The sequence below is a fragment of the Seriola aureovittata genome, chromosome 4 (assembly GCF_021018895.1).
Source record: "Seriola aureovittata isolate HTS-2021-v1 ecotype China chromosome 4, ASM2101889v1, whole genome shotgun sequence".
Taxonomy (NCBI): Eukaryota; Metazoa; Chordata; class Actinopteri; order Carangiformes; family Carangidae; genus Seriola; species Seriola aureovittata.
Genome location: NC_079367.1, coordinates 16,282,641 through 16,307,753, shown reverse-complemented (window position 1 = coordinate 16,307,753; position 25,113 = coordinate 16,282,641). Strand labels below are relative to the sequence as shown.

The 25,113-nt window shown below is 38.1% G+C and overlaps 1 protein-coding gene across 3 annotated transcripts; it reads left to right on the top strand.

Annotated features, from left to right (window-relative positions):
- Positions 1 to 4,222: 4,222 nt before the first annotated feature.
- On the top strand, positions 4,223 to 24,992 carry ttc12 (tetratricopeptide repeat domain 12). Of its 3 annotated transcripts, XM_056373202.1 has the most exons (21): positions 4,223 to 4,934; positions 5,777 to 5,931; positions 6,201 to 6,222; positions 7,803 to 7,880; positions 8,003 to 8,124; positions 8,540 to 8,599; positions 9,131 to 9,202; positions 9,611 to 9,671; positions 9,928 to 10,116; positions 12,437 to 12,506; positions 13,428 to 13,516; positions 14,143 to 14,311; positions 14,800 to 14,895; positions 16,049 to 16,112; positions 16,205 to 16,339; positions 16,578 to 16,670; positions 17,059 to 17,127; positions 18,988 to 19,089; positions 20,424 to 20,523; positions 20,757 to 20,985; positions 23,205 to 24,991. In XM_056373202.1, the coding sequence occupies exons 1-21, from the start codon at positions 4,883 to 4,885 to the stop codon at positions 23,272 to 23,274; spliced, it is 2,097 nt and encodes a 698-aa protein (XP_056229177.1). In that variant the 5' UTR covers positions 4,223 to 4,882; the 3' UTR covers positions 23,275 to 24,991. The 3 variants fall into 3 exon arrangements, with proteins under 3 accessions (XP_056229177.1, XP_056229178.1, XP_056229179.1); XM_056373203.1 differs by lacking the exon at positions 16,205 to 16,339 and having other exon boundaries at positions 4,224 to 4,934; XM_056373204.1 differs by lacking the exons at positions 4,223 to 4,934; positions 5,777 to 5,931; positions 6,201 to 6,222 and adding an exon at positions 6,284 to 6,590 and having other exon boundaries at positions 23,205 to 24,992.
- The last annotated feature ends 121 nt before the right edge of the window (positions 24,993 to 25,113 follow it).

Sequence of the window (25,113 nt, the reverse complement as noted above, 5' to 3'; positions counted from 1 at the left end):
AACCCAAATTGATTTATAAGATACGAAAATACTGTTGCCGTACTGAAAACTTCTTAAATGTAAAAAATGACATTTGACTAAAATGTGCACCCCTAAAATCATCACGTCATCTACAATCTCATCAAATACGCAAGAAAAAAAGTTAATTTCTGCCCAGGGAGATCTGAAAACCAGCCTGTTTCAGTAGATAATGCTTATGTACCAGAATGTAACACTGTTGTTTTTCATGAGACAATGTGTTTGAATTTTAGTTCGTAGGCTACCAAACATCAGTAGATCATCGTTGTTCCTCACACATAAGCATCGTGAATATTACACCGACTAAAATTAGCTGCACTCCCACTGCCTGAAATGTACTGTATTAGCCTCCACTTGTAGCTCCATTCAGGAATAATTATCCTTATTATTATTATACTTATATGATGTGATGTCATAATATTACTGTAGCAGTCCTTTTATGTGTAAATAACCACTTTTGATCTGTGTTAATTCAGTGTCTTGATAAGCCTCATTGTTTTGGTTATCTGATGACTTTTCTTTTGGCTTTGAATTTAAGATCATTTTTTCCCTATTTAATTTTCTCCAAAGCTAGTAATTACTCCACAGCACAATATCACCATCAGTGCTAATTAAGTTCAGTCTTTTCTCAATTGAGTTTCTCACTGACCACAAAATAAATTCACAAGATTCTCAGCAAAAGTCAAGAATGATTTGATAGATAAGTTATTCTGAAAAATTAATGATTGAGTGCATTACAATAGGCACCTGGTGGTGGACACTACAGCAGCTTTCTTCTGAGGGAGCACAGATGACGCACAGTGCACCTGCTGTAACTGGTTAATGGTAGTGGAACCTTCATCACAACTTTTATAACTTTTCAGTTGTGGTGCAACCAAATCATATGTGCAAGGTAATATCTGAACCACAAATAGTGGGCTCCAGCAGTTAAGATCACCCTTTTTAGTCCCACACTGCAGAAATTTTCACACACCACATTTGCAGCAGACCGTTGCTTAAGGAGCTGCTCAGTGCTGTCAAAGTGTCCTGAATGTGTCGGGAGATGTTCTGCAGCAGGGATGATAGCTTATCCATCATTCTCCTGTCGCCCACTACCTCCACTGGGTCGTGGGGACATCCTACAACAGAGCTGGCCTTCTTATTCAGTCTGTTCAGTCTTTTCCTTTCAGCAGTGGAGATGCTGCTGCCCAAGCAGACCACAACATAGAAAATGGCTGATGCCACCACAGAGTCATAAAAAGGTCTTCAAGAGGAGACCTGAGTCTCCAGAGCAGATAGAGTCTGCTCTGTCCGTTTTTCCTGTATGTGTTTACATTCTGGGGGCTTCCGGTCTTCGGCGTGGCTACACTGACCGTAACACAGCGATTTCTGTAATGCATTTGATTCCGAGGGTGCTCCTTGCTTTTCCCATTTTACACTTTGTGGTCGGACTCCAGTAGTTTAGAAATAATAATAAATAATAATTAATTTAGCGACTTTATTATTAATTTGTTTATCGGTTAAAAAGTTTACATTTGTTCAATATATTTCAAGCCACTTTCTTCTCTCTGAGTCAAACTCTGGTTCAAAGATGTTATGCTGGACTTACTGTAATTTTGTTGAAGTGTTCCGCATATTATAAAACCACATTGGCTGATAAAGACAGCTAAAAGGACACCGCGTGTCACCAGTATATGTCTGTCAAACTGTCATGTTTACTGTACTGGTTTAAAAAAGTTTTACAAACAGGATAGCCTAACTAGAGGCAATTTTTTTTTAAATTCCAGTGCAGTTTTGAAGTAGAATTTGTCTTTCGAGATAACCTCAGAAGAAAGATTGGAGCCATGAGCAGATTTATTGTGCAAAGGCAGATAAAGAGTATTTAATCAATGGCAGCACTGTGCAGCCAGTATATGTGATCCTTTGAGGCATGACACTGTGGCATCAACAGCAGTTCGAGTCTGGCCACAGAAAATTCCCTCCCTGTGAGCAGTCACTGAAATTCATTAATTCAGCTAATCTATCTAAGTGTCTGTGATCCCTCTCAACCTTCGAAATCTTACTTCCTGGAAAACTTTCCATCCCGCTATTTAAAAACCTTGAAAGCCTGTCACTGTGGAATGTGTGAGATCTAAGCACAGTAGTCTTTCAATTAATCTGTTAACAAACATTCACACTGCTGTTGTGATTAACATTACGTTAAACATAGTATTTCAACAAAACCAAAGTGAATGGCAAGTGAGGACGCTCAGCGTTGTGCCGCTGGAATATTTTTATCCTCATTTGCTTTGTACAAGTGATGACAAACAGCCTCACTGTCTGTGGTTGTTGTTGACTGGAAGCTGGGGCTCTGGAGGGATGAGGTCAACGCTCTCATTCTTTATTGAAACACTTGAAACCCGATGTTCCCCCACTTTATTTTCCCGCCTGTGTGGTTGTGAGAGCTTGCATTTTTCACACCAGAAATAACTTAGTACAATGTCTGTCCTTATGCAGTTGAAAACAATACTGCATCAGAAAGTTAGATCTGTTCATATAATTTGAATGTAATATGTAGTTGATATACCAGACAAATAACTCAAGTTTATGATTTAAAAGAAAAAGGTGGCAAAAAACAAATGAGTTTCACTCGAAGATGAAAAAAATCTTACTGCTAAATATTAACATAATTACTTACCAGTTGATACCCTGACATAACTGGCAAACCTTCAATTTATGTGTTGCAACATAGTCACAATTAAAGAGAAAATCTCATTGCACTGAAATAAATAGCCCGGACAAGTACAAATAGCTGAAAGCCCAGTCTGGCATGCCCATGCAACACTATGGAAACCTTCTAGATGTAGTTGACACTTGATTAGAGGGCCATAACCCACTGTTAAAGACATACCTCAACAACAATGCTGTTAGTTGTTTTGTTGACAACTAACAATTTCTGACAATTTCCATTGGCTGAAGGGTGAAATAACCAGTTTTACATACAAGGATGCTTTTAGCCATCTGTCCATCTGTCAGACCCTGTCATTATGGTATTGTCAAGGTTCTACTGATTACTAATATAAATAATGTAAATAGTGTTTATTTACTTGTTGTGCTTCTTGTTTCCTGATCATATTGCACAAACTATCATGGAACTGTTAAAAAAACAAAAAAACAATTTCATATGTATAAAGCAGACCCTTCCTCTGCTCTAATGTTACTTGAATTATGCTATCAATAATTAATTCATCAAAGGTGCAGTATGAAGAACAGCTACTGTAGGAACTTACTGCCCCTGACTTTTAGCAGCAGACAGAATTAAAAAAAAAAGAAAAGGTAAACACTTTAATATCCATATACAGAATATATGGTGCATTGCTAAACTGAATAAGCCATCAATCAAAGCCAGTGATTTCTTCATCCTCTATTCATTTTGTGGCTATATTTAAGTCTTAGTTTACCCACTGTATACATTTACATTGCAGCCCGTTTCACTTGGGATCTGGGACTGAGATGCAGCACAAGGTGTGTCTTTGGCATTAAAGTGACCTGACCATGTTTTGCACTATCTGCTGTCTTGCATGCTCAGACCAGTGCAGATGCCCTCTTATTTTGTGCAATATTTGTCAGTTTAGTTGACAGAGGTTTGATAAGAGTGGGAAGGGAAGTCTTCACTCCCTTATCAAACTGCCAGCATGTCATGGTGAGGAGTGCACTGCTATGGATTAGAGGATATGAATCACTGGACATGACTGACATGTTTTTGTTGATTCATTTGTCTAGGGGATGCTACAATGCTTAATGGGTTGGAGACTTGTAGTATTTACTAAGGTTCAACCTCATAGAAAATGGCGATATTTAAGTCTTAGTTCACCCACTGGATACATTTACATTTCATTTTTTATGTGGATAAGTCACCTCTTCTTCCAAAAGTTATGGCAACATTGAATGTTCATCTATTATATAATAAGAAAAAGCAGATTTTTGTGTTGGCATAGCGGCCTCTTTATATGTCTTAAACCACAGGGAGGCAGTGTTGACCTGTCGTTCAGAAATACAGTAAGACCGGAGCTCAAAGGAAAGCAGGTTCATAGAAGTGCTGAGGAGATCTACAGTACATGACCTATGGCCTCTGTCCCAAACTCGTAGCACAGTAGGGCTACCCAGATTACATGTGGAGGAATAGGAGGTCCGTGAAGTACATTGCAGTATAATGAAGAAAAAAAAAAAGGCCATATATGGCAGCCATAAAATTGTTTATATTGATTCCTAAAAAAAAAAAGAAAAAAAAAAAAAAGACAGTTGTGCTGTTTTGGATTGAGGCAAAAAATATGACCACCCAAATCCGAGGTGAGCACACCAAAAGTGCTTTCATGAAGATCACAATTATGTAGACACATAAAACAAAGCTTTATAATTCAGGGGCACAACACACTAATGACAACGTGATAAATAAGTGAAAAATAATGAGTATCTGATAGCAATACGATATTAGGTAGGAAACAGGTAGTAATCGGCATTTAGAAATAACATTGAGAGGTGCATACAGGTGATACAGTAGGGGTCCGAAAGTCTGAGACCACATTATTATAGCCTTTTTGACCCCACTGTATTTCTTATGGCAAGCTTTGGATTAAATAATAGCTTCGTTCGTTAGTCTTAGCGAACCCAGAGTATTTGTAAAAACAACCCCACTAACTTCAGCGATTCTTCTATGTTTATCTTCTACGGAGTACTGTCACATGTTGTCACAGCTGTAGTGCAGGTGCTTACGAGCGGCCCTGAAGGCATCACGGCACTATGGTAACGTCCAAACTTATGAGGATAACTTCAGCTTTAGCGAACATAAAACAGAGCTACCTAGCTTCTTAAATAATAAAAGCAGTCTTGAAAGGGCAAAAGCACGATGGAGGGACTTGAAGACTTCGAGAGTTTTTTAAAGAATGTTGACAAAATAAGTAAGTAATACAGCCGTGAAACTTATTAGTTAGCTAACGTCGGTTAAACGAGCAGATGAAGGATCGTCCGTGCTTAAATAGGACGTTACGTTTAACGTTAACGTTCATGACATTTTTAACTTTATCATTGGGACACTCAGGTATTGTTTCACCATATAGCTGTTAAAAACATTTGCCAGCTCATTTAAGTTATTGATGTTTTTTTTTTTTTAAGCTAATGGTCAATATATACATTGTAAAAACCATACAATTGGGGACGAGCTGTTTTGTTGTATAGTATAATGTCCACTTTCATTAAGTTGTTGGAAATTTATAACGTTATTTGGTCGTTTGTATGTTGTGACATACGGTATAAGCTATATGCAAATACAGCAGGTCACAATATATGCAAAATATGCATGGAGAGCTGCAATCATTCGTCGATCTATAGAAAATTAAACAGCAACTATTTTAATGGTCGATTAATCACTTAAATCATTTTTCACATTTGCAGGTTCCAGCTTCTTAAATGTGAAGATTTTATATTCATACATGATAATAAACTAAATATCTTTGGGTTTTGGACTATCGGTCAGTCAAAGCAAGACATTAAAGAAATAATTTTGGAATGTAGTAAATTATGAAGAGCATATATAGTCCTCTAAACAACTGAGCAATTAATCTATAATAAAAGTCGTTAGTTGAAACCCTACTTGAAACTTTAATCAGGTCAATGAACAATAAACAAAATTGATGCACAAAATACATGTGTAAGATGAACATTTTGCAACATATGTGATTATTATAGTTGCTGAACTTGAATTAAAGTCTGTAGTAAAATAAATCACCAATCTTCTTTTCAGGTGAGCTTGTGAAGAATCTCAAGTCTTATGATGTCACAGTCCAGCAAAAAGCAATAGAGGAAGCTGATTGCCACATTGCTGCCTTGAATGAACCTTATAGGACAAAAGTCAACAAGACTACAATCAACACAAAGCCACCACTCAAGCCTTCCTTTGTAAAGACATGCACACAAAGTCATTCACACACGCACGCCTGCTCTCGCATTCTGTCTGTCTTAGTCTTTCTCACTGTCTGTACTTCTCTCTCTCTCTCTCTTGCTGTTTCTGTCCTTCAAACACATATAAACAACCAACAACTTCTTGTTATGTTGTCTACTTTGTCCCTTCATGTCCTGTAAGAAGGACACAGAGATACAGTAAGTAGTGAAAACGAAGGTACTTTTTTCTTAACATTCTTCTAAACATTCTTTTTCCCGTTTTACAGAGTCCGCAGAACGAAGGTCCAGGTGAGCAACAATGAAAATAAATCTCTCTGTGGTTGTCCCTTGCAATGAATTGAAACAATGTTTAAGCAGACTTCTTTGTCCTCAGTGTGTATGGCAAGAAAAGGTTCTTATTAGCTGAACAAAAAAACTAACAAAATGTATATATTCATTTTCTTCAAAGATAAAGATAAAGAAAACAGTTAAGAACTTGATGTGGCTAAATGTTTTTGATTTAATTTTGCTTTACTACACTGCTCTGTGTATTTTCTGAGACTATGGACTGCCTGAACAAGCACAGCTGTAAAAGATGCAGCCCGTTGCACTTGGGATCTCAGCAGCCGGTGTGAATAACAACAGCCTTGCCTATATAGTACCATGTCCTGACTTACGTGAGTCAGTCTTTTGAGTACAACTTGAAACAGATTCTATAAGGGGCAAAGAGGTTTACCAGAGTCTACCACTCCTGTGTTACATAGGATTAGTGCTTTTAAGTCACTGCATTGAAATTTACTTCAGGCATGACATTGAGGTTTTTTTGTTTTCTTTTTTTAAATCAACTGTGCCTGTTTGTCAGGTGGGTGACTCACTCTGCACTATAGTAGAAAGAGAGATGCAGCACAAGGTGTGTCTGTGGCATTAAAGTGACCTGACCATGTTTTGCACTATCTGCTGTCTTGCATGCTCAGACCAGTGCAGATGCCCTCTTATTTTGTGCAATATTTGTCAGTTTTGTTGACAGAGGTTTGATAAGAGTGGGAAGGGAAGTCTTCACTCCCTTATCAAACTGCCAGCATGTCATGGTGAGGAGTGCACTGCTATGGATTAGAGGATATGAATCACTGGACATGACTGACATGTTTTTGTTGATTCGTTTGTCTAGGGGGTGCTACAATGCTTAATAGGTTGGAGACTTGTAGTATTTACTAAGGTTCAACCTCATAGAAATACTTGTGCCCTAAAACACTGGACAATGTGGCAGAAGCCATGCAAGTAGGAGCCACCTGTAGGTTAGTGTGCAGTAGATTTACTGTATACACTGAGAAGTCACTATGGTGATTTTAAAAGGTGGTGTTTTACTTTCTTAAATACACATCATATTCGACCCTGTACTGTGAATGTGGTATTTCATGTAAAATAACTTTTCCTCAAATCAACACTTCTTTTCAATTCTTCCAGAAGTGAAACTCATCAGTAACAACATCAATAGCAAATGCATGAACCTTTCACACCTACGCGTGAAACCACAAACACTGAAGTTAACACATTGTACATTTACTTCACAAAATCAGGAAGAAAATTAATTCTGCTTGAGACTGAGGAAACAGTGAAACAGTGTTTAAATTACGTCCAACTGATATTTATTACATTGGACTTGGAGCAATATCTGTCTTTGGCAGAACATTTTTGCATAAACAATCACAAATGACTTTAAACCTAGTTTGAAACTGCATTGTAACGTTAATTTTTATGAGATTGGTAATTGATGATTGGATTTCCCTTATTTAAAATGTGTTACAAAACTCTGATGATGGTGAACTTGAAGTTAAAATTAATATATTTCACAATGTGAAATATTGTTTAATGACATTTTTTTTGAGCAGAGAGTTTCATGAAGATTATGGAGAGAGATGCTGAAGACAGGAGGATAAAGCGGATTGCTAAAGAGAAAAAGGCAACTGGTAAGTAGTTCTCTGTTCCTTAAAGATGTTGTTGGAGGTGAATAATTTGCTGAAATTTGTGCTCTGTTGGGCTTTGTTAGCAACATGTCCTTTTAACTGTGGTACTGTGTATGTCACTGCAGCACTCAAAGACAAGGGGAATGAAGCTTATGCTCAAGGCGACTATGAAACTGCTGTGAAGTATTACAGTGATGGCTTGGATGAACTACGGGACATGCAGCCATTGTACACCAACCGAGCACAAGTGAATATCTTCAACCTATGTTGTTCATCTTTTAAACGTTGTACAATTGGGTTGATCACAATAAGATTTAAGGCAAAAGTAACGAATAATTATTTGATTATCAGAAGAAATCAAAGTGGAGCTTTTTGCTGGTGTGCGTATCACTGTGAAAAAATTATGAAACATTTAGTTTCACCGAGGGCAGGCTTTCATCTATCGATTTTAATTTCAGTATGATTATGCCCACATGCAGTTAAGTTAATTGTACGGTCAATATGTTCCCTTCCAAAGACCCAACATCTTGAAATTCTGCTCTGTGGTATATTAAACAATGCTACTCTACTAAATAACAGTATTTACTTTGTGAAGCCAGATTTATTTTATTTTTTGTCTGTGTTTGATGCCCAGTTACTGTCATATGTTTAAATCTATTTAGGCCTACATCAAGCTGGGAAAGTACAAAGAAGCCATCAGTGACTGTGAATGGGCCCTGAAGGTAAGACCTGGCTGATGACTTGGGTCAGTCTGTCGCTGTCTCATTTGTCATCTCATAGTGTCATCTGAGGCACTGTTCTATATGAACATGGGAGCATGGATAACAGTGGGCTATGCTTTTTCCTGTACTGCACTCAAACAAACAGTAATATGTGCAGGATACAGGCCATCAGCAGTGCAAAAATATTCTCTGTAGAGAAGATTGTGAACATTGTGTTGTGAAGAGAACATTTGAGTGCATAAAAATTACAGTGTTTATGAGTTCCTCCTAATTTAATTTTTTTTGGAGATATGTTGTCTTTATGATTCTCAAGCTAAATGCAGGTCTACAATGCAAGTCCTAGGCTAGTTTTGGATGACACATATGCTCTATACCTTCTATAGTGTAGTATGTCTGTGACATTCAGATTGAATATTTCCTTCTTACTATGCAAGTGTTATCAATGCAGAACCATTAAATGAGCATTATATGTAGATGTGCTGCAAAAGCGCTTTAACTAATACACATACATAATCATTTTCTCTCTATCAGTGTAATGAGAGGTGCATAAAGGCTTATGTACACATGGGCAAAGCATTTATGGAACTGAAGAAATATAATGAGGCAAGTATAATTATCTCCTAACATATTTAATCACTATTTTTTTTTCACTCATCACTCATGTGTATAGATAATTACACTTGGCGACTTATCTAAGTATAGCAGAGACATGGCTACATTATGTAAGTTGTATGGTTTAAACAGACAACAAAGTTAATAAGTATAAGCATGTTAAGACATATAAGAGCATATAATATAATATTCAACATCGTTTTATGTGGTAAAAATCTTCATTTAATAAAATTGTTGCAAAGTGCATCATAGTTTTCTATATACCACATTGTTGTGCTGAGATACCGAAGGTTTTTGGTGTGGTGAAAATAATATTAAGTTCCATGGGTCTAGAAGAGACCACTGAAGCACATCGTGTAACCATTAACAAAACATTTTTTTTTTTTTCCTCTTTTTCAGTCCAGACACTGCTTTGAAAAGATAGTGGAAATTGAACCTGGAAGGGAGAAGATGGTAAAAGGTAAAGAAAGGGATTAGATCAGGAAAACTTTGATGTTTTTGTGCGAACTATCCTCATTGGCCATGTATCATGTCACAATGTTCCATGAGATTCAGTTTCATTATTATTCCATGAAACATTTATATAGTACATTGCAGCAAATGTTCTGCCAAATATGCCCCACATTACAGTGCAACTATAGTTACTGTTTTGGAATAAGTTTCTGTCAGATCGGTTTGCTTTTTCTTCTTTTATCTTCTTTGTTTTCTTCATGCAGAATACCTGATCCAAGTAGATTTGGAAGCGGAGAGAGAGAATCAGGAGATGAATGCGAGGGAGGAGTTTGACAAGGGAGAGGTGAAGGCCAGAACGGTGCCTCAGCTTCTTGAGAAGCTGTCAAGGCCCGGCCAGATGCCCCTCTTCTACCGCGGAGGATTGGAGCTTCTCTTACAAGCAGTTACTGACTGTGAGGGTTGTTCAGGGAGAAGCTTTGCACAATTATCTTCCTCCTCTAATCTCTTTTTGCCCACTCTTTCCCCAATAACCTGCTTCACTTGTCTATCTATTCCCTAGTTTTATCGCTAAAATGATTGCAAGAGATCAGCCTTCAGGGCAGAGTGGTTAAGAAGACTTGAAGGAGAAAAAGAGATTTGATGCAGTTAGTACACCCAGCGAACATCTTAGGGCACAGCATTGTTCTGTGACAATGGAAGAGAGGGGAAACCTTATGTTGTACATCACTGGTTTCTCTTCATGCTCCATTTGCTCGTCATAGTGAGCAACATAGGCTATGAAGCCACATTAAAGAGCAAAAGTGCTGCCTGCTGATCCACTGTGCTAAGGACAGGCGTATATATTCTGTTACACTATGTAATGCAAAAAATTTTCACCTAAACAGTTTCCTGGCTGGTGTGATTTGATTTATGATTCTGATTATCTCAATTAGCAGACTTAGACATTCCCATGGCCTGCTATTGCTGATGTAATTTTGTTGCTGAACTGCTGAGTGGGTAGAAATGACAGCTGCTCCATCAGCTAAGTAATGTTGTTATGAAAAATGAATGAATGAATGAATATTTAAAAATAAAATGACTAATGCTAAGATACTGTGCTAGCTTTTAGCATAGGTAGAGGGTTGTGCAGGTATCCGTTGCATTTGGTGTCGAGAGCAAGTAGAGAGGACGGTCATTGTGGCATGACAGAAAACACTATTAAGTCTTCTGGAGCTATCTTGGGTGCAATTAAATGAAACATCTGTGATAGCTGGTGTCCATTCCATAACCTTAGTGCCATGCCTGTACTCAACCCTGTCAGATTTAGAGTCTGTAGCTAGTGGATGGTGGAACCTGTCCTGTCTGTCTGTTGGTTCTGCAGAAATATGACAGGGTAGCCTGAAGTCCTCTAGATGGACAAGAGCCCTGGAACATGCCAGAGATGATCAAAACTTGTATATATTTCAGGGCAAGAATGAGCTATTGTCAGTAGACCTGGAATTTCAAGCAAGACAAAAGATCTCATAAAACTTATTACACACTATAGCTGTCCATAAAAGTACTACAACAAATGCCATACTGCACCATAATTGTGGAAACTTTTGCAGAAGACAAATCATGTCCGTGCATTAGCGTGGTTCTGGCACGGTGGTTTCAGGTGAATAGGTACAAACAGACTAGGCAGGAGCATGCACTTGCAGCCCAAAATCTTCTCAACACATGGCAAAAGAATTGTGAGCTTGTGCTGTCGAAGTGGGACATTTGATAGACATGAGATATTTCACTGTGTGCACCCAACTTATAATGGTGGTTCAAAAGTAACTGATATTTGTTTACCAAGTCGTCTATTGTATGAAAAGAGGCCACTGTAGACAGACAGCAGTTGCTGTTCACCAGGTTGTTGACCCCTCCTCTGTCAGCTGCTGATATTTTTGCGAATGTTTTTGACCCAGCAAATGACTTTGAAACCCCACACGGCAAACAGAACTCTTTTTTAGCGGTTGCCAAAAGGCTGAAGCTTTTCGTAAAATAGCTTAACAGTTCAATTTATCAAGGTCAATGGCCCTCTCAGTATTTATTTTGTTATAGTTCAGCTAAGAAAGAAGTACTGACATGCTCCATCCCATTGCTGCCCTCATACAGGCCGTGTATAACTACAGGTACTTTGACCACACAGCTGGAACAGATGAGTGAATCTTAAAGCTTGTCCTTGAGCAAACCATAAAGCTTTAAAAAAAAAAAAAAAAGAAGAAAAAAAGAAGACTTAAATTATAGTGTAATGCTAACTCTCTATTTTTGTTTTGACCTGTATTTCTATTTGTAATACACCATATTTTTTGCTCTGGCTGTCCTCTGCAGAATGGCAAACATTTCTTATCAAATTCCTCTTTTTCTTCATTTAGACGAATAAAAGTATACTGTCAAATGATATAATACCTGTCTCACAGTGCCATTCAACTGAAAAGGGCAAACATTACATAACTCACAACTGAAAGGATCTCAGCAGGGCTGACATTACAAGCTTTTGCCCCTAAAAGTACTCTCAGTGCTCTGCTCTACTTTTTTATACTCCAACTCATTATTCGTGGAAAATAGACCTTCCTCACTGTACCTCACACTCTCAACATACTTTATTTATTCTTTTCTATCATGCCCTTGACTTTAAACCAGTGAACAAGGAAAGTTAAACTGAAAGAGTGGTGCTTTGTTTCTCTAAAACCTGGAGGCTACCTGGTGATGATGTACTGTATAGTTCTTTGTCCTCTTACACTATCTACTGTTCTCTTCTAACAGGTACAGGCCAGACCCTTTTCAGACTGAACAATGGCTTTAGTATCATCAGCAGCAATGACATGGTGAGGAGGTAAGGAGACCAGAGGGAGAGGTAACTGTCAGCCCTCAGAGGAGCTCTGACAGATGGACCCACAGACAGGGGCATACAGAAACAATGATGGCCTAAACTAGTGAGATCATTCTTCGCCCCCTCTCTCTCTCACTGGTTGTTCGTGTGATAGCCCAAAGAGGAAAAGATGATCACACTGGAGACCGAGACAAGTGCTGAAATGATCAAAGGCTCTGTGTTTTGTCCCAGAAAGAGGGGGTGTTTTCGTACAAGATGCAAATTATGACTCCCTCATGTCAGATCACTAAGGTTATTATTAACTTGTCACATACTTTCCATGCTGTCCATTGTTAGCACTGTCATTATTCAAGTTACAACACTGTGTCTGGGAGGTGGAGGGTACAGAGAAATTGCAGTCTGAGTTTGATTAAAAATAGCCAATAAGGATACTGCTGTGAGCCAGATGAACCGACTAGAATCTATGTGAGCCATGTAGCAGAGAAGGCCAGTGTCATTGCCAGGTCCTGATCAAAGTAAGAAAAGTAATTAAAAGTGTTTTTGAGATGGCTATTATATTATATAATTCAATTCAAACATATTCGGATAAGAAGTCAGGATACAACCTTCTGCCAACATGTAGCAGCATATACAAGCTTTGTTGCGACAGAGACAGTTGCGATGTGTCAATTGCAAACACCTCAGTGGGAAAACATACAGTATGACTTCCCAGGTGACATGTGACTGATGGCCTATCATCATTTGTTGTGTTATATCCTGTTTTTGTAGTTTCAGTTTTGTTTCCATACTTCCATACTGTGCTGTGCTAAGATACATTCTAACAGGCAAGATTTTCATGATGTAACAGTAATATTTCACTTTGATTCATGGTTTGTCAATTAGAGTAGAACTAAGCTAAGATCACTGAGTTTATTTTCTCCACAGTTGCCTGTTGCAGAAAACAAAGGGTCCAGACAGCCAGCAGTTATGTGTGTCTGTTCTGAAGTTATGGAGGGTTATTTGCTCTGGAAATGGTATGTATATCATTGAGTGACATTTAATTTTCTGTCTTTGACTGTGTAACAGTTGTCTCTCATTGATTTAGCACAAAATAATTAAATAACTGAAATACTTATGGTAGAACGGCACTCGGTAGAGTGCATACCTGTGCTAAGGCAAAACAATCCGACATGTCTACAACAAATTATAGACCCATAGATTGTCAGATTTCTTACATCGAGATCCATACATTTTTGATGAGAATTTGATGTCGAAAAATGTCCTATCTCATAACCTTTTTGAACAAACAAACAATCAAAAACATATGAGAACATAACCTCCTTGGTGGAGGTAATAATCCTCTATTGTGGCATTGTGTTATTACAACACAACTCGTCAGTAAGATACTTAAGCTTTCTCTTTCGTCATGCCTTCATTTGTCTTTGAATCACACAAGCTATTTGGCTTCAGACACTAAGCTGTTTGTGCCAACTGAGATAATTTGTTTACACAGCTATTCACAATGTGTATATGTCAATACCATATGAACAACAAAGCATATCTTCAGTGCAGCATAGGTTGTTGTTCCGTGGGAATATAACTTGGCACTGTGTCCAGTGAACTCATTTGTTGTACATACCCTGTCTTCTTTTGCTTTCAGATGAAAACCAGAAGATGTTGATGACATGCCCAGTCACCAGACAAGCCACTATTGACTTAGTAACATCAGAGCATTTTGCAGTACGGAAAGAATGTCTGGCATTACTATGTATGTACTCACAGATGCCACACAGCAGGCGTTTGGCCATTGACAGCCTGAATGTGCACATGTAAGACATTTCTTTATGTTTCATCCCTTGCAACTTAGAAGAGCAATAACTGCAGGAATGGAATTACATAGACAGAGATAGTTGGCTTTCTGTATGTCCTAATTAACCTACCCAAGTAGGTATTTAAAATTACATTTTGTCCCCATATTAAAATCATTGGAGGGACTTTAGGTCAGATGGTCATTCATTTTTTATTTATGTTAATTGCTTTGCTTGCTACAGAGTTTTTAAAATGACACCGAGTGGCCCAAATGAATTCTTATTATCATTATGTTTGATAATATCTGAGGTGCAGCTAATTGAATTTTTAGAAAATTAGGAAGAACGAGTACAAACCTACAGAATATTAATTGAAATCTTAATAATATTCATTAAGAACATGTCATTTTTGCAAAATGGCTAATTCACTATTTCTTTGTATTTATATCTTCTATATCCCTATCTACTGTACGTCTTTATCTCACTCTACTCTTAATCTGGGTCTAAAGGTTAGTGAGGAACCTCATGGTGTGCATCTCACAGCCAAATCAGCAGCAGGAGAACACAGCGGTCAACATTCTGGAGAACTTTGCAGCTGAAGACAAGTATTACTGATACACAGCCAAACATAATACAGTATTCTCCTCACACAAAAAGTGATTGTTTTCATTTCTGGACGAGGAAATATATATTTCCAGATACTCAACAACAGAGTTCAGAATATGATCCACAAGACAGTCTATTATCCTCCCATACTGTAAGTCATATCCATATATATTAAAAGCACTCTGATCCCCCCACGTGAGGAGAGGTCCCCTGAGAAATGGGAAATGTGGCATCTTTAATAAATCAGCATGTGCTTTCCAAGTGTTAATGTCACTCGAAGGCAAAAGGCCGTTCTAAAACTGCTTCCCTTTCTAGCGCCTCATGAAAATAAACATGAAAGGACAACCCAGGCTCTCGAACACAGCAGGAAATAAGTCGAGGTGTCAAGCAGTGAAATGGGGAGATCAATTTTCCCTGTCTATAGCTCAAAGAGAGTTACTCAACAAAAACGTGTTATATCCTACGGAGGTTTTCTCTTCGTTGTAGAAGCTCAACTGGATCAATGTTGGTGTTTCATGGATATTTTTGTTTCAGTGTGAAAATTAAGACACAACTGGTCCAAATTCCAAATCTTTCAAATCTCTTCCTGGTAAAACATGTACAGAATGTATACAGATTTTCACACATGCATTTATGTATCTAACCCTAAATATAGGTGGCATATTGTTTGTGTGTGTATGTATACATATATATATCCTATATTGTTTTTAGCCATAAGTCAATGGCAGCTGGACTGTGATGTGTAGAAACAAAGAACACAGCAAATCCATCTGTCTTTTATTGCCTGTGAAGTGGAGGAATTAGAAACTTCAGAGACATAACAGTGAATTATTTTTAACCGCTGACATCAACTACACCACTTTGTGATTTTGTTTGAAGATTTTACCCGCTCAGTTAACAGAGTTCTTGATTTGCTTACTTGTGTCATGCTGAGCTGTGAAGAACTTAAGATTCAACTTGACTTCACTCACTACCTCACCCAAGCATTTGTGCTCTTTGTAACAAGTTCTGTATGTGCTACTACTGTTTCATATTCGAATCTTTAATATTTTTAAGACCTTTAACCGTTGTGAATATTTATACATATACACCTTTATACACAGTATATTTGTCTGACATGTACAATAGAAATATTTTCATATTTTTTTACAGATTTTGCATTCAGTTAAGGAATATGTTGACAGACTCTGTCATTGTGCCATTTACAACAATGCTGGTAAGACATGTAGATATTTGCATACGCTGTGTGTGTGTGTGTGTGTGTGTGGGTGTCTGGGCAAATGTACACATCTGTTTCTTATTTTTCAGAGAAATATAAACAAGTCCAATCATCATATCCTTCCATCACTGATATTGGCCATTGGCTGTCTGGCTCGAGACGACGTCATCCGTCACAAACTTTCTCATGATCCAGAATGTTTGAAGGCCTTTCTGGTTGCCATTGTTAGTACGATTACAGACTGTTCAGAAAAGTGCAGGTTGCTTATTCTTTGAGTTACTCATTGATGTTCAGATGCCACAAGAGATAAAACACTTCAGTATAGTATTGATGTCACAATTAGACCCAAGAGATGTCTGTCCTGGATGGTATGAAAATATTTTGGTGTTGTTTATACTATTTGCATGCATATAGAGTGCAATACATGTTATTTACCTCTGAATTTGTTGCTTTTAATTGCAGAGGCAGTGCAGTGCATATGTATACAAAGAGATCCTTTACTCTATGCTTGGGCTGATCATCAGCCTTTCAACCATGACTTCTCCAGTCATCCAGGTAAGTCAGATGACACCTGCCTAGGTATATTAGTATATATTACAAGTGCTCTTGCAAAAAATAAATAAATAAAATTATAAATAAAATTATTACTAATGATGATAATGTATCTTAGGCAAGGTCAAGCTGAACTGTCATTCTGGTTGAAGCCTTAAACCTTAAAAGAAAGACCAGCTTAAAAGAACTTTTAAGCGGAAAAATTGTAATTGAAAATGCTCTCCTCACTAGTAAAAATGATTGAAAATAGTTGTAGTCATATTCTAAAAAGTAAATGGACGAGGGAAGCAATGGGAGCATTTGTGTGAACCATGATGTGTGATGTCACCTATTCAGAGGTGACATATGTGAAAATTGGCTTGGCCACTTTTCTGACCCTGCCTTTTTGTAGGAGCATGCGGTTTCACTGTGTGACTGCTGTCTGGGCCTGCTGAGGGATAGTGACGGAGGAGTAATAACTGTGAGTGAAGCTAACTTTAGCACTACACTATAGAACTCAGGAGGGTTGAAAAAAGATTCATATAGTAGAACTTGGAAACCTTAATCACATATTTAGTTGCTTTGTTTTACCCATTAGGTTTTCATGTTTGGCTGTATTACTGTGTTGGACTAAGTAAAGTTTGAAAAATATTCCTTAAAGATTTTTTAAAAAGTTCTTGTTTGTTTTCCAAACTTGTGTACATCCTATGAAGCAAAAGCCTTTCGTTCAGGTAACTAGACAAAAGTAAAAGACATTTGTCTTGAGTAATGGGTCTTTTCTAGGGCTTGTGAGCTCACTGGCAGTGGGCCCCAAAAGGCGGTAACAGCAATCCACAATGTTCACAGGATCTTGTATATGGGCCATTACAGTTGATTAAAGCTCTAGCTCCAGGTGCTGTTGTCTGCGCTAATGGCTGTTCTAGCAGTTTCATACTGCCTATGCAATGCCCTCAGAGTGCCACACGTCCACCCATCTGTCTCTTTTCTTTGTTTTAGTGCTCACTTATTGCCTGGCTGGCACTTTTAATCTTTTTTCATCTGATACCTGCTTCGTTTTTGTACTTCTTATCTTGTCTTGTCATGTCTTGACTTTGCTTACTTTCTTTTCTCTTTTATGCATTATAATAGTTACAACAGAGTCATAAAGCCAAAATCCACTGCAGTTCTGTTTTTTTTAAGTTGAGAAAAAAAGATGAACCAGATATGTTTGCTGTCACTCTGGTCACCTTCCATCAGCCATGAGATAAAATGTGATAAGATTTAAATTTAAATGTTTAAGCTGCGTTAATGAGAATTAGGCATAAGGGGGCAAAGGATATCCATAAAAAGCTGATAGACAGACGGCCCTGATGACCCTGACAGTATTATTGTCTTTAAATGGTTATGGCTAACATTTTAACCAACCATTGCACTTTAAAATGTAGCTTTGAGGGAGCAATGTGTTTCTGGCTGCTTGATAAATGAAAGTCTTCATTATCCATTTAATTTCTGGGCCTTTAGCTGCTAGGTGTTTGGTTTTCTTTACTAGCTACTCAATAACTTTGTGTGTCTGCCTTTTGTTGCCGAGTAGGCAGCATGCAGGGGGTTAATCAGAGCCTATTTTGTGAAAATGGCTGCCTGCTGCTGCTATGAACATGACTGCAGTGTCACTCAACTGAAAGCTGTATTGGTTGAAGTGGGAGTTTTACTGTCCCATAGATACGTGTTTTTAAAATAAAAAATTGTTCACTTGAATTACTAATTTCTGCCTTCACTTACGAGTAATTCTCTCAAATTACTAATTTGCGTACTAAGTATACTCATTTCACTCCCTCTACTTGGTAATTCATACACTCAATTTACTTTGTGCCCTCAGATGGCTAAATCATGCCCTCAAATTACTGTATGTAATGATGTGTAATTCAAGACAAAACGAGCGCCCATGCGTGACCTTTCTCTAAATTTCATGCTTGTATTGGTATGCTTCTATTGATATACTTGTACTTCTCGTCTTTTTTTCCATCATCCTGTCCTTGAAAGGGTAACCATAGTTTTATATTCACTCAAAACATGTTTTCACACTATTTTCTTACCATCTTTACAATGCACTCTCTGTACATGCTGCAGACACTCAATAACAATGACTGATTTCATGTCTTGAAACAACAGTTTTCAATTTTCCTATTCTCCATCTTTTTCCTACCACACTCTTCTATTCTCCTTGTCTTTTATACTGATAGCTTTCTTTATGCTGTAGCTGTTGTCTCTTGATTTTGTGGCATTCTGTGTATTTCTCTGCTGTTCTGCTCTTTATCTTCTGTTATCTCCTTGTCTAATAGCAACATTCCTCTTTGTCCTCTAGAGAGTCACAGGTGTGCTGAGCACTGTCCTCCCTCAGTCCTCTGAGGCTGTTCTCCATGTTATCCAGGCGGATGTGGTTCGGAGTATGTGCCGGTTGCTGAAGGTACATAGCTTCTGTGAATACATCAGTTTACTTGTATCTTACTTGCAGAATGATACTCCATTTCCCAACCACCTTTAAACAGATTCATTATTCTGATTCTGATTTCTCACACGTCATGTAAACAAGAAACCTGATTTCTGTGATTGTGGATGGAGATTAGAGGCGCCTGATTTCCCCAGCTAGATATCTCCTGGAGAAGGCTGATTTCTTGGCCATGCATATGATTAACCAGCATTTCAGATCGCCTGTTTACTTGGGCATATGTGCATGACAACAACTTCAGAGAGGGAAAGTAACAGCTGAGAAGGCAGATTAAAGGAGAGAAGTTGACACAAAGTAGCCTCTTGAAGTCTAAATAAACAGTTTTCTACAGCTGAACATTTGCCTTGACGTTGTTAAAGACACATTTACACTGTAAGGCTTTGCTATGTTCCGTCTCTCTGTGCTGTGAGTCTGCTGTTTTACACACACACACACACACACACACACACACACACACACACACACACACACACACACACACACAAAGTGAGGACCTCAGGAGTGACACAGCACAACTATTAGTTAAAAGTAGAATGGCACTGAGTAGAGCACATACCTCCACCAAAGCCAAACAATCCTACATGTCTTTTGTTCTCAATTATAGCTTTATCTATTCATTGTTTTAATCCTTACGCAAGACAGCTGCATGGTTTTATTATTGTGTGATTTTATTAGTTGAATGTTGAATGACGGTGATGTAAACATTCCTAAATACTGATGGTGTTTCCTTCCACTAGATCTGGATTATTATCTGGATCTGCACCAAATTGTACAAACTTGAGTCAACACCATAAATATTTAATTTCCGTCCCTCCTTGGCAGAGGCAATAAGAAAACCATGGGGGCAAAATCAGGTTGGGGATAGAAGAGAAACCTGATTTTTGACCAGTTGCAAGTATATGTGGATTTCCAGTAACCACATCACTGTACCACATTAAAACTACTGGATATAAACGCACTGTAACTGTGTGGTGCATTCATGTGCTATTGTGAAGCTCCAGATAAAAAAAAAAAGAATCAAAACCAGATTTTCTGACTGCCTGGCTCATAGCCCATAGTACATTCACTATCATCATGATCTACAAACAACAAATATGACTACTTTTATTTGTATACTCATTAATGTTTCTGAATGTGATTATATTTTAAGTAACTTCGCATTTACACTTCTGATATAATTCCATTACAGGTCAGTTTTTCTTCATACTTTATGTGACCTCTGAGTGTAAAGTTAGAGTTTACAAACATACGTTCTACTTTTTCTATGTCATTTTATGTGTCTGTCTACCCAGAAAAGCGGGCCAACTGCCACCAAGTATGCCATTAGGACGCTGACAGTGTGCACTGCTGCCAGTCACTTGGCACGGGAGGAGCTAGTGAAGTCTGATAAAAGTGAGAAATGATTGACATGTTAGCAGTACTTTAACAAGCTCTTTCATTAGTCCATGAATAATATTTTAGGGGTTGACCTAATATGCAAATCCAAGTGTGTGTGTGTGTGTGTGTCTACATTCATGTGCACATGTGTGAGTGCAGTGACTGAGTGCATGTCATTGCATGTGTGTTTAATATATTTAACACTGCTATTCTCTTCTAATTTGGTATTCATTTATTGTTCAACACAGAACTGTCTATCTTACGTCATTTGCTGGATTCCAGCTGTGATGAGATGGTGTCAGGAAATGCAGCCCTGTGCTTGGCCCACTGCCTTGAGTTGGAGGGAATTGCCAGCAACCTGCTGGGCACTGATATTGTGCTACGGCTGCTGCGCAATGCTGCAGGGGATGCAAAGAAGACAGCTGTGCGGCAAAATGCAGCGATTGCTCTGGGGAAGCTGTGTCGATCTGAGCCCAGGTACCCTCTCGCTCTACAAACCACATGCTGTTGATTACATTCTAGAAACTAGCCTCAAGGAGCATTGATGGACCTGACAAAATGCCACACTGACAGTGAGCTGGTGTGATGTTACGGCTCTGGTTAAAGAAGCCAAATTATTTTCTTTAGCCCAGGCTCTCCTGAAATATTCAAATATTTATTTGTTATTTTGTTATTTCCAGTATTCCAACATTGTTTATTATATTGTTAGCTTGTTATTGTTTGTGCGCACACACACACACACACACACACACACACACACACACACACACACACACACACACACACACACGCACGCACGCACGCACCCACGCACCCACATACATACACATGTATGCTACACAGTTGTTGGGCATTGGTAGGTTATCAATTAATAATAATATTAAAGCTATCCTCCGGGAACCACCTTTTGCAAGGAAGGACAGTCAATATTGACACAGTCTCAAAATATACTGTTAATTTGGAACTCTAAGTAATTAACTGAATAACTAGTAGAAGGATTTGGAGTTGTGCAGAGTAGACGGTGGCAACATTCAATCTTATGCAACAATAATTAGAATAGCAGGCATACTCATAGGCATTTATTTACAATATCAGACAAGTAAAACATACAATATCTGATCTAGTGAGCTGTACTATATACAGGTGTGTGTGTGTGTGCATGTGTGTGTGCCTATGATGAAACAGACAAGGGCAAAATGGCTGGTTCAAAATGGCCGCTGGGACCACATGGCCTAAACTAAAGAAACTACACAAGATGCTGGACTCAAAGTCCATGTAGGGTAGGGAGAGTATGTGTGTTTCTTTGTTCTGTTCTTAGCTGTGCTGTCTAGGCCTGTCTGGCTGTGTGGCATCCGTGTCTGTGAGGAAGTCCCCGGTTGCCTGGTTTGTTCCTTACAAAGTTAGCCGCTTGATGCTAACTCTATTTTGTGGTTCCTGTTGTTTGTTGAAATCAGCTGGCAGACTCTGTGTCGTGGCAGCTGGTGCTAAATTAAACTTGTTCACTCGTGACTAGTCTTAAACAGGCACTCGTGATGCCGCTGTTAAGGAAGAGTGCAGGTCAGCTGTCTGCTGTGAGCAGACCTGCAGACAAGAGGTTCTGGGTATCAACAGTGCTAACGTGGTGCTGAGAGCCATGTTGCTCCCACAGAGAGTTGGGCCAGAGAGAGCGTGTGCTCCCGCAGCTGGGTGAAAGAGCCAGAAAGAGAGAGAACAAAGGGGCACTGCTGGTTTAGTTGGTCTGGTGACACCCTGCATCGCATGTCACACAGTGACCAATAAAAGCTGATTGTTACAGCCCATGGTGGGTTCTACACCCAGGTGTGAAAGGTGAAGGATTCTGGGGGACTGAATTGAAATGGACGTCTTTTCTCTATAAAAAAAGAACATGTGGTCTCCACCATTTGAATGGCCTGAGGCCCAACAGTCATTCTGTGCATGCCATTATTGGCTGACTGTGCTAATACACAGTGACAGCTATAACCTTACCACTCTTTCTTAATATTTGCTGTTGGTTTACTGCTTAATCATGATAGATAGACTGATAACCAGCAGAATACTAAACCATGTCAAGGAAGTCTTGGAAGACAGAGAGAAAGAAAAAGGGAGGGAGAGACAATATTGACTTCATAAAATTTGTCTTAAGTTTCGATTTAAAACTAGTTAATCCATCAACATTGCTGCCAGCTTACATATAGTTTTGGGCTACAACCAATGATTTTTTCCCCCAATATCTATTATCTATCTGCCAACTAGTTTCTCGATACCAATCTTTTAGTTTTTGGATATTTTCATAAAATTCTGAAAAAATACAAAAGGTATAATTTTCAATTTCCAATTTCCATGTGTGAACACATTTTTATTTCTACTCTCCAAGTTGAGTTAAATAAAATCTAATCACATTCTAGCTGAACAATGATGTTTTGCTGCTGTAGGCCAACTTTCATATCCTGTACTGTGGTATCGCTCTGATTATGTGAGCATAATTGTTGTGTTTTAGTATCCTAAATAATGGAAGACAGCAGCAACAGTCTTTTTCTTCCTCTTTAGCTCCAGGCTACAGACCTCTTCTGTGACTGTGTGGAGGATGTGCTGATCTTTAGTTCCAAAGCTCACAAATTCAGAAAAGCCTGGTTTCAATTGAACACAAAACCACTTAACACTCTTTCACCGTGTTTGTCTTTTGTCTTCATTTTCAGACATTTGAACAAACTTCGAGAATTACACGGCCTTGAGATCCTGCACTCCTGTATGAAGTTCATCACATGAACTCCTGATAACATGTTTTACAATCATGCTTGTCATCAGTCTTGTTCTCTTCTATATTCTATTTTGGACAAAAAAAACAACATATTCCTTGTCGTCATATCATCTGAATTCTTCTTTTTTTTTGAAGAAAACTAAGCCTGTCTCAAGAATAATTAAAGATTTATTTCATTTGAATAAAATTCTACTCCTAATTGCTTAATCTACATAAACAAGGTCATACACATTAGCAATGTTCTTGGCTGTCCTTGTTTTTCATGCCCATGTGAATTTATATGGTTAATTATTATGAATACACTCACCCTGAAGTAGAAACAAGAGTAGTCAGTTTTACCATCTTTGTGTGTCTGACCTTAGATTAAAATATGACTAATATTTTAAAAGACTAATGCAGGTATTAGGTATCCCTAAATTGTAAAAATAAGAATACACTGCTTAAACAAATAACTGACTCTGAAGAGTTCATATATACAGTAGTACAAACCGTAACTATTGGACTGATACTGATCCAGCAGAATTACATATTGATGGTATTTGAAGTGAGACATGGACTGATGTGTGCCAGTGGTTAAGGCTGTTCATAGAGCTAGAAACCTGGCACTTAATCATTCATATTGAAGGTCTTTCTCTTATTTATCATGACAAAATGTGTTAAATGCAAATTATGCAGCCACATACAGGTATACCCCTTAGTTCTAATAAATAGTACAGGGTCAGGCCTATAGGGTCATTTTATGTTGTGCCAACCTTTGATATTTGTTCTATTTTTTTGGTTCTTTAGATGTGTGGTTGGTTTGTTTGTTTTTTGATTTCATTCCCAGAAAGGTGCAGCTGAGCCCTGGGTATAAAAACTACATTTTCATCTGTGTTTGGATTCTCAGGATGGCAGTACTGGAACAACAAATCACATCAAAATAAACAGATTTGCATTGTAAAGACCATTTACAGGGAGACTGAGTTTGGAGTCCACCAGATCTGCACGTCTTTGAAATATGAGGATTACTTGTAAACTCACAGAAAGGGCTGGCCCCCGGAATTTAATGTGTGACCTTTCTTAACAACAGCTCTAACCACTACACAACAGTGCTGCTCTCAATACTTGAATGTTGAACCTAACCACTGTGAGAACTTATAACTGGGTTAACATGCTGCACAAACACTATGATGCCTGGTAGAGTTGTATTGAGAGAGAAAAGTTCACCTGAGTTATATTAGATTGTATGGATAGTGCTGTGGAAACCTGGCATCAGAAATCCTATACTTGGGAAAAAATTGAATTAAGGCCACTGTGGTATTACACCTCATTTGTAAGTAGGGAAGAAAAGGGCCATGTGGACATTTAGTGCTTGTTTTGTGAAAAAATAGTCCAATTTTATAAAAAAACAAAAACAAAACAACAACTTGTCAAAACTAGTACGTTCAAGTCTGTGGCTACTATTGAGGACACTGAGGTCTATTTTTATCTTAATGAGAATTTTGGGACTTTGTAATCTTGGAGTTTATTCTCTAAAGTCAAAAACATTTTAAAGGCTAATTTCGGTATTTTTATACCCTGTATCATCTGTTATTGTGTCATGAATTGATTTAACTTGAACTGAAAACAAATCAACTAAATGGAGAACCGAGTTTCCATTTTTCTTCAGGGATTTGCAAGTAAGGTGTGTCTGCTAGCATTAATCAATCCCATTTTCAATACAGTTTATAACATTCATGAACAATAAAAAATATTTAAATGTAGATTTTTGTTTTTATTTTTTACAATTCTTGACATTGTACCTGTTGACTGCGTAGTACCTGCAGTGACTCTAAAAGGAACTGTGTGAGAAATCTAATCCATGTATA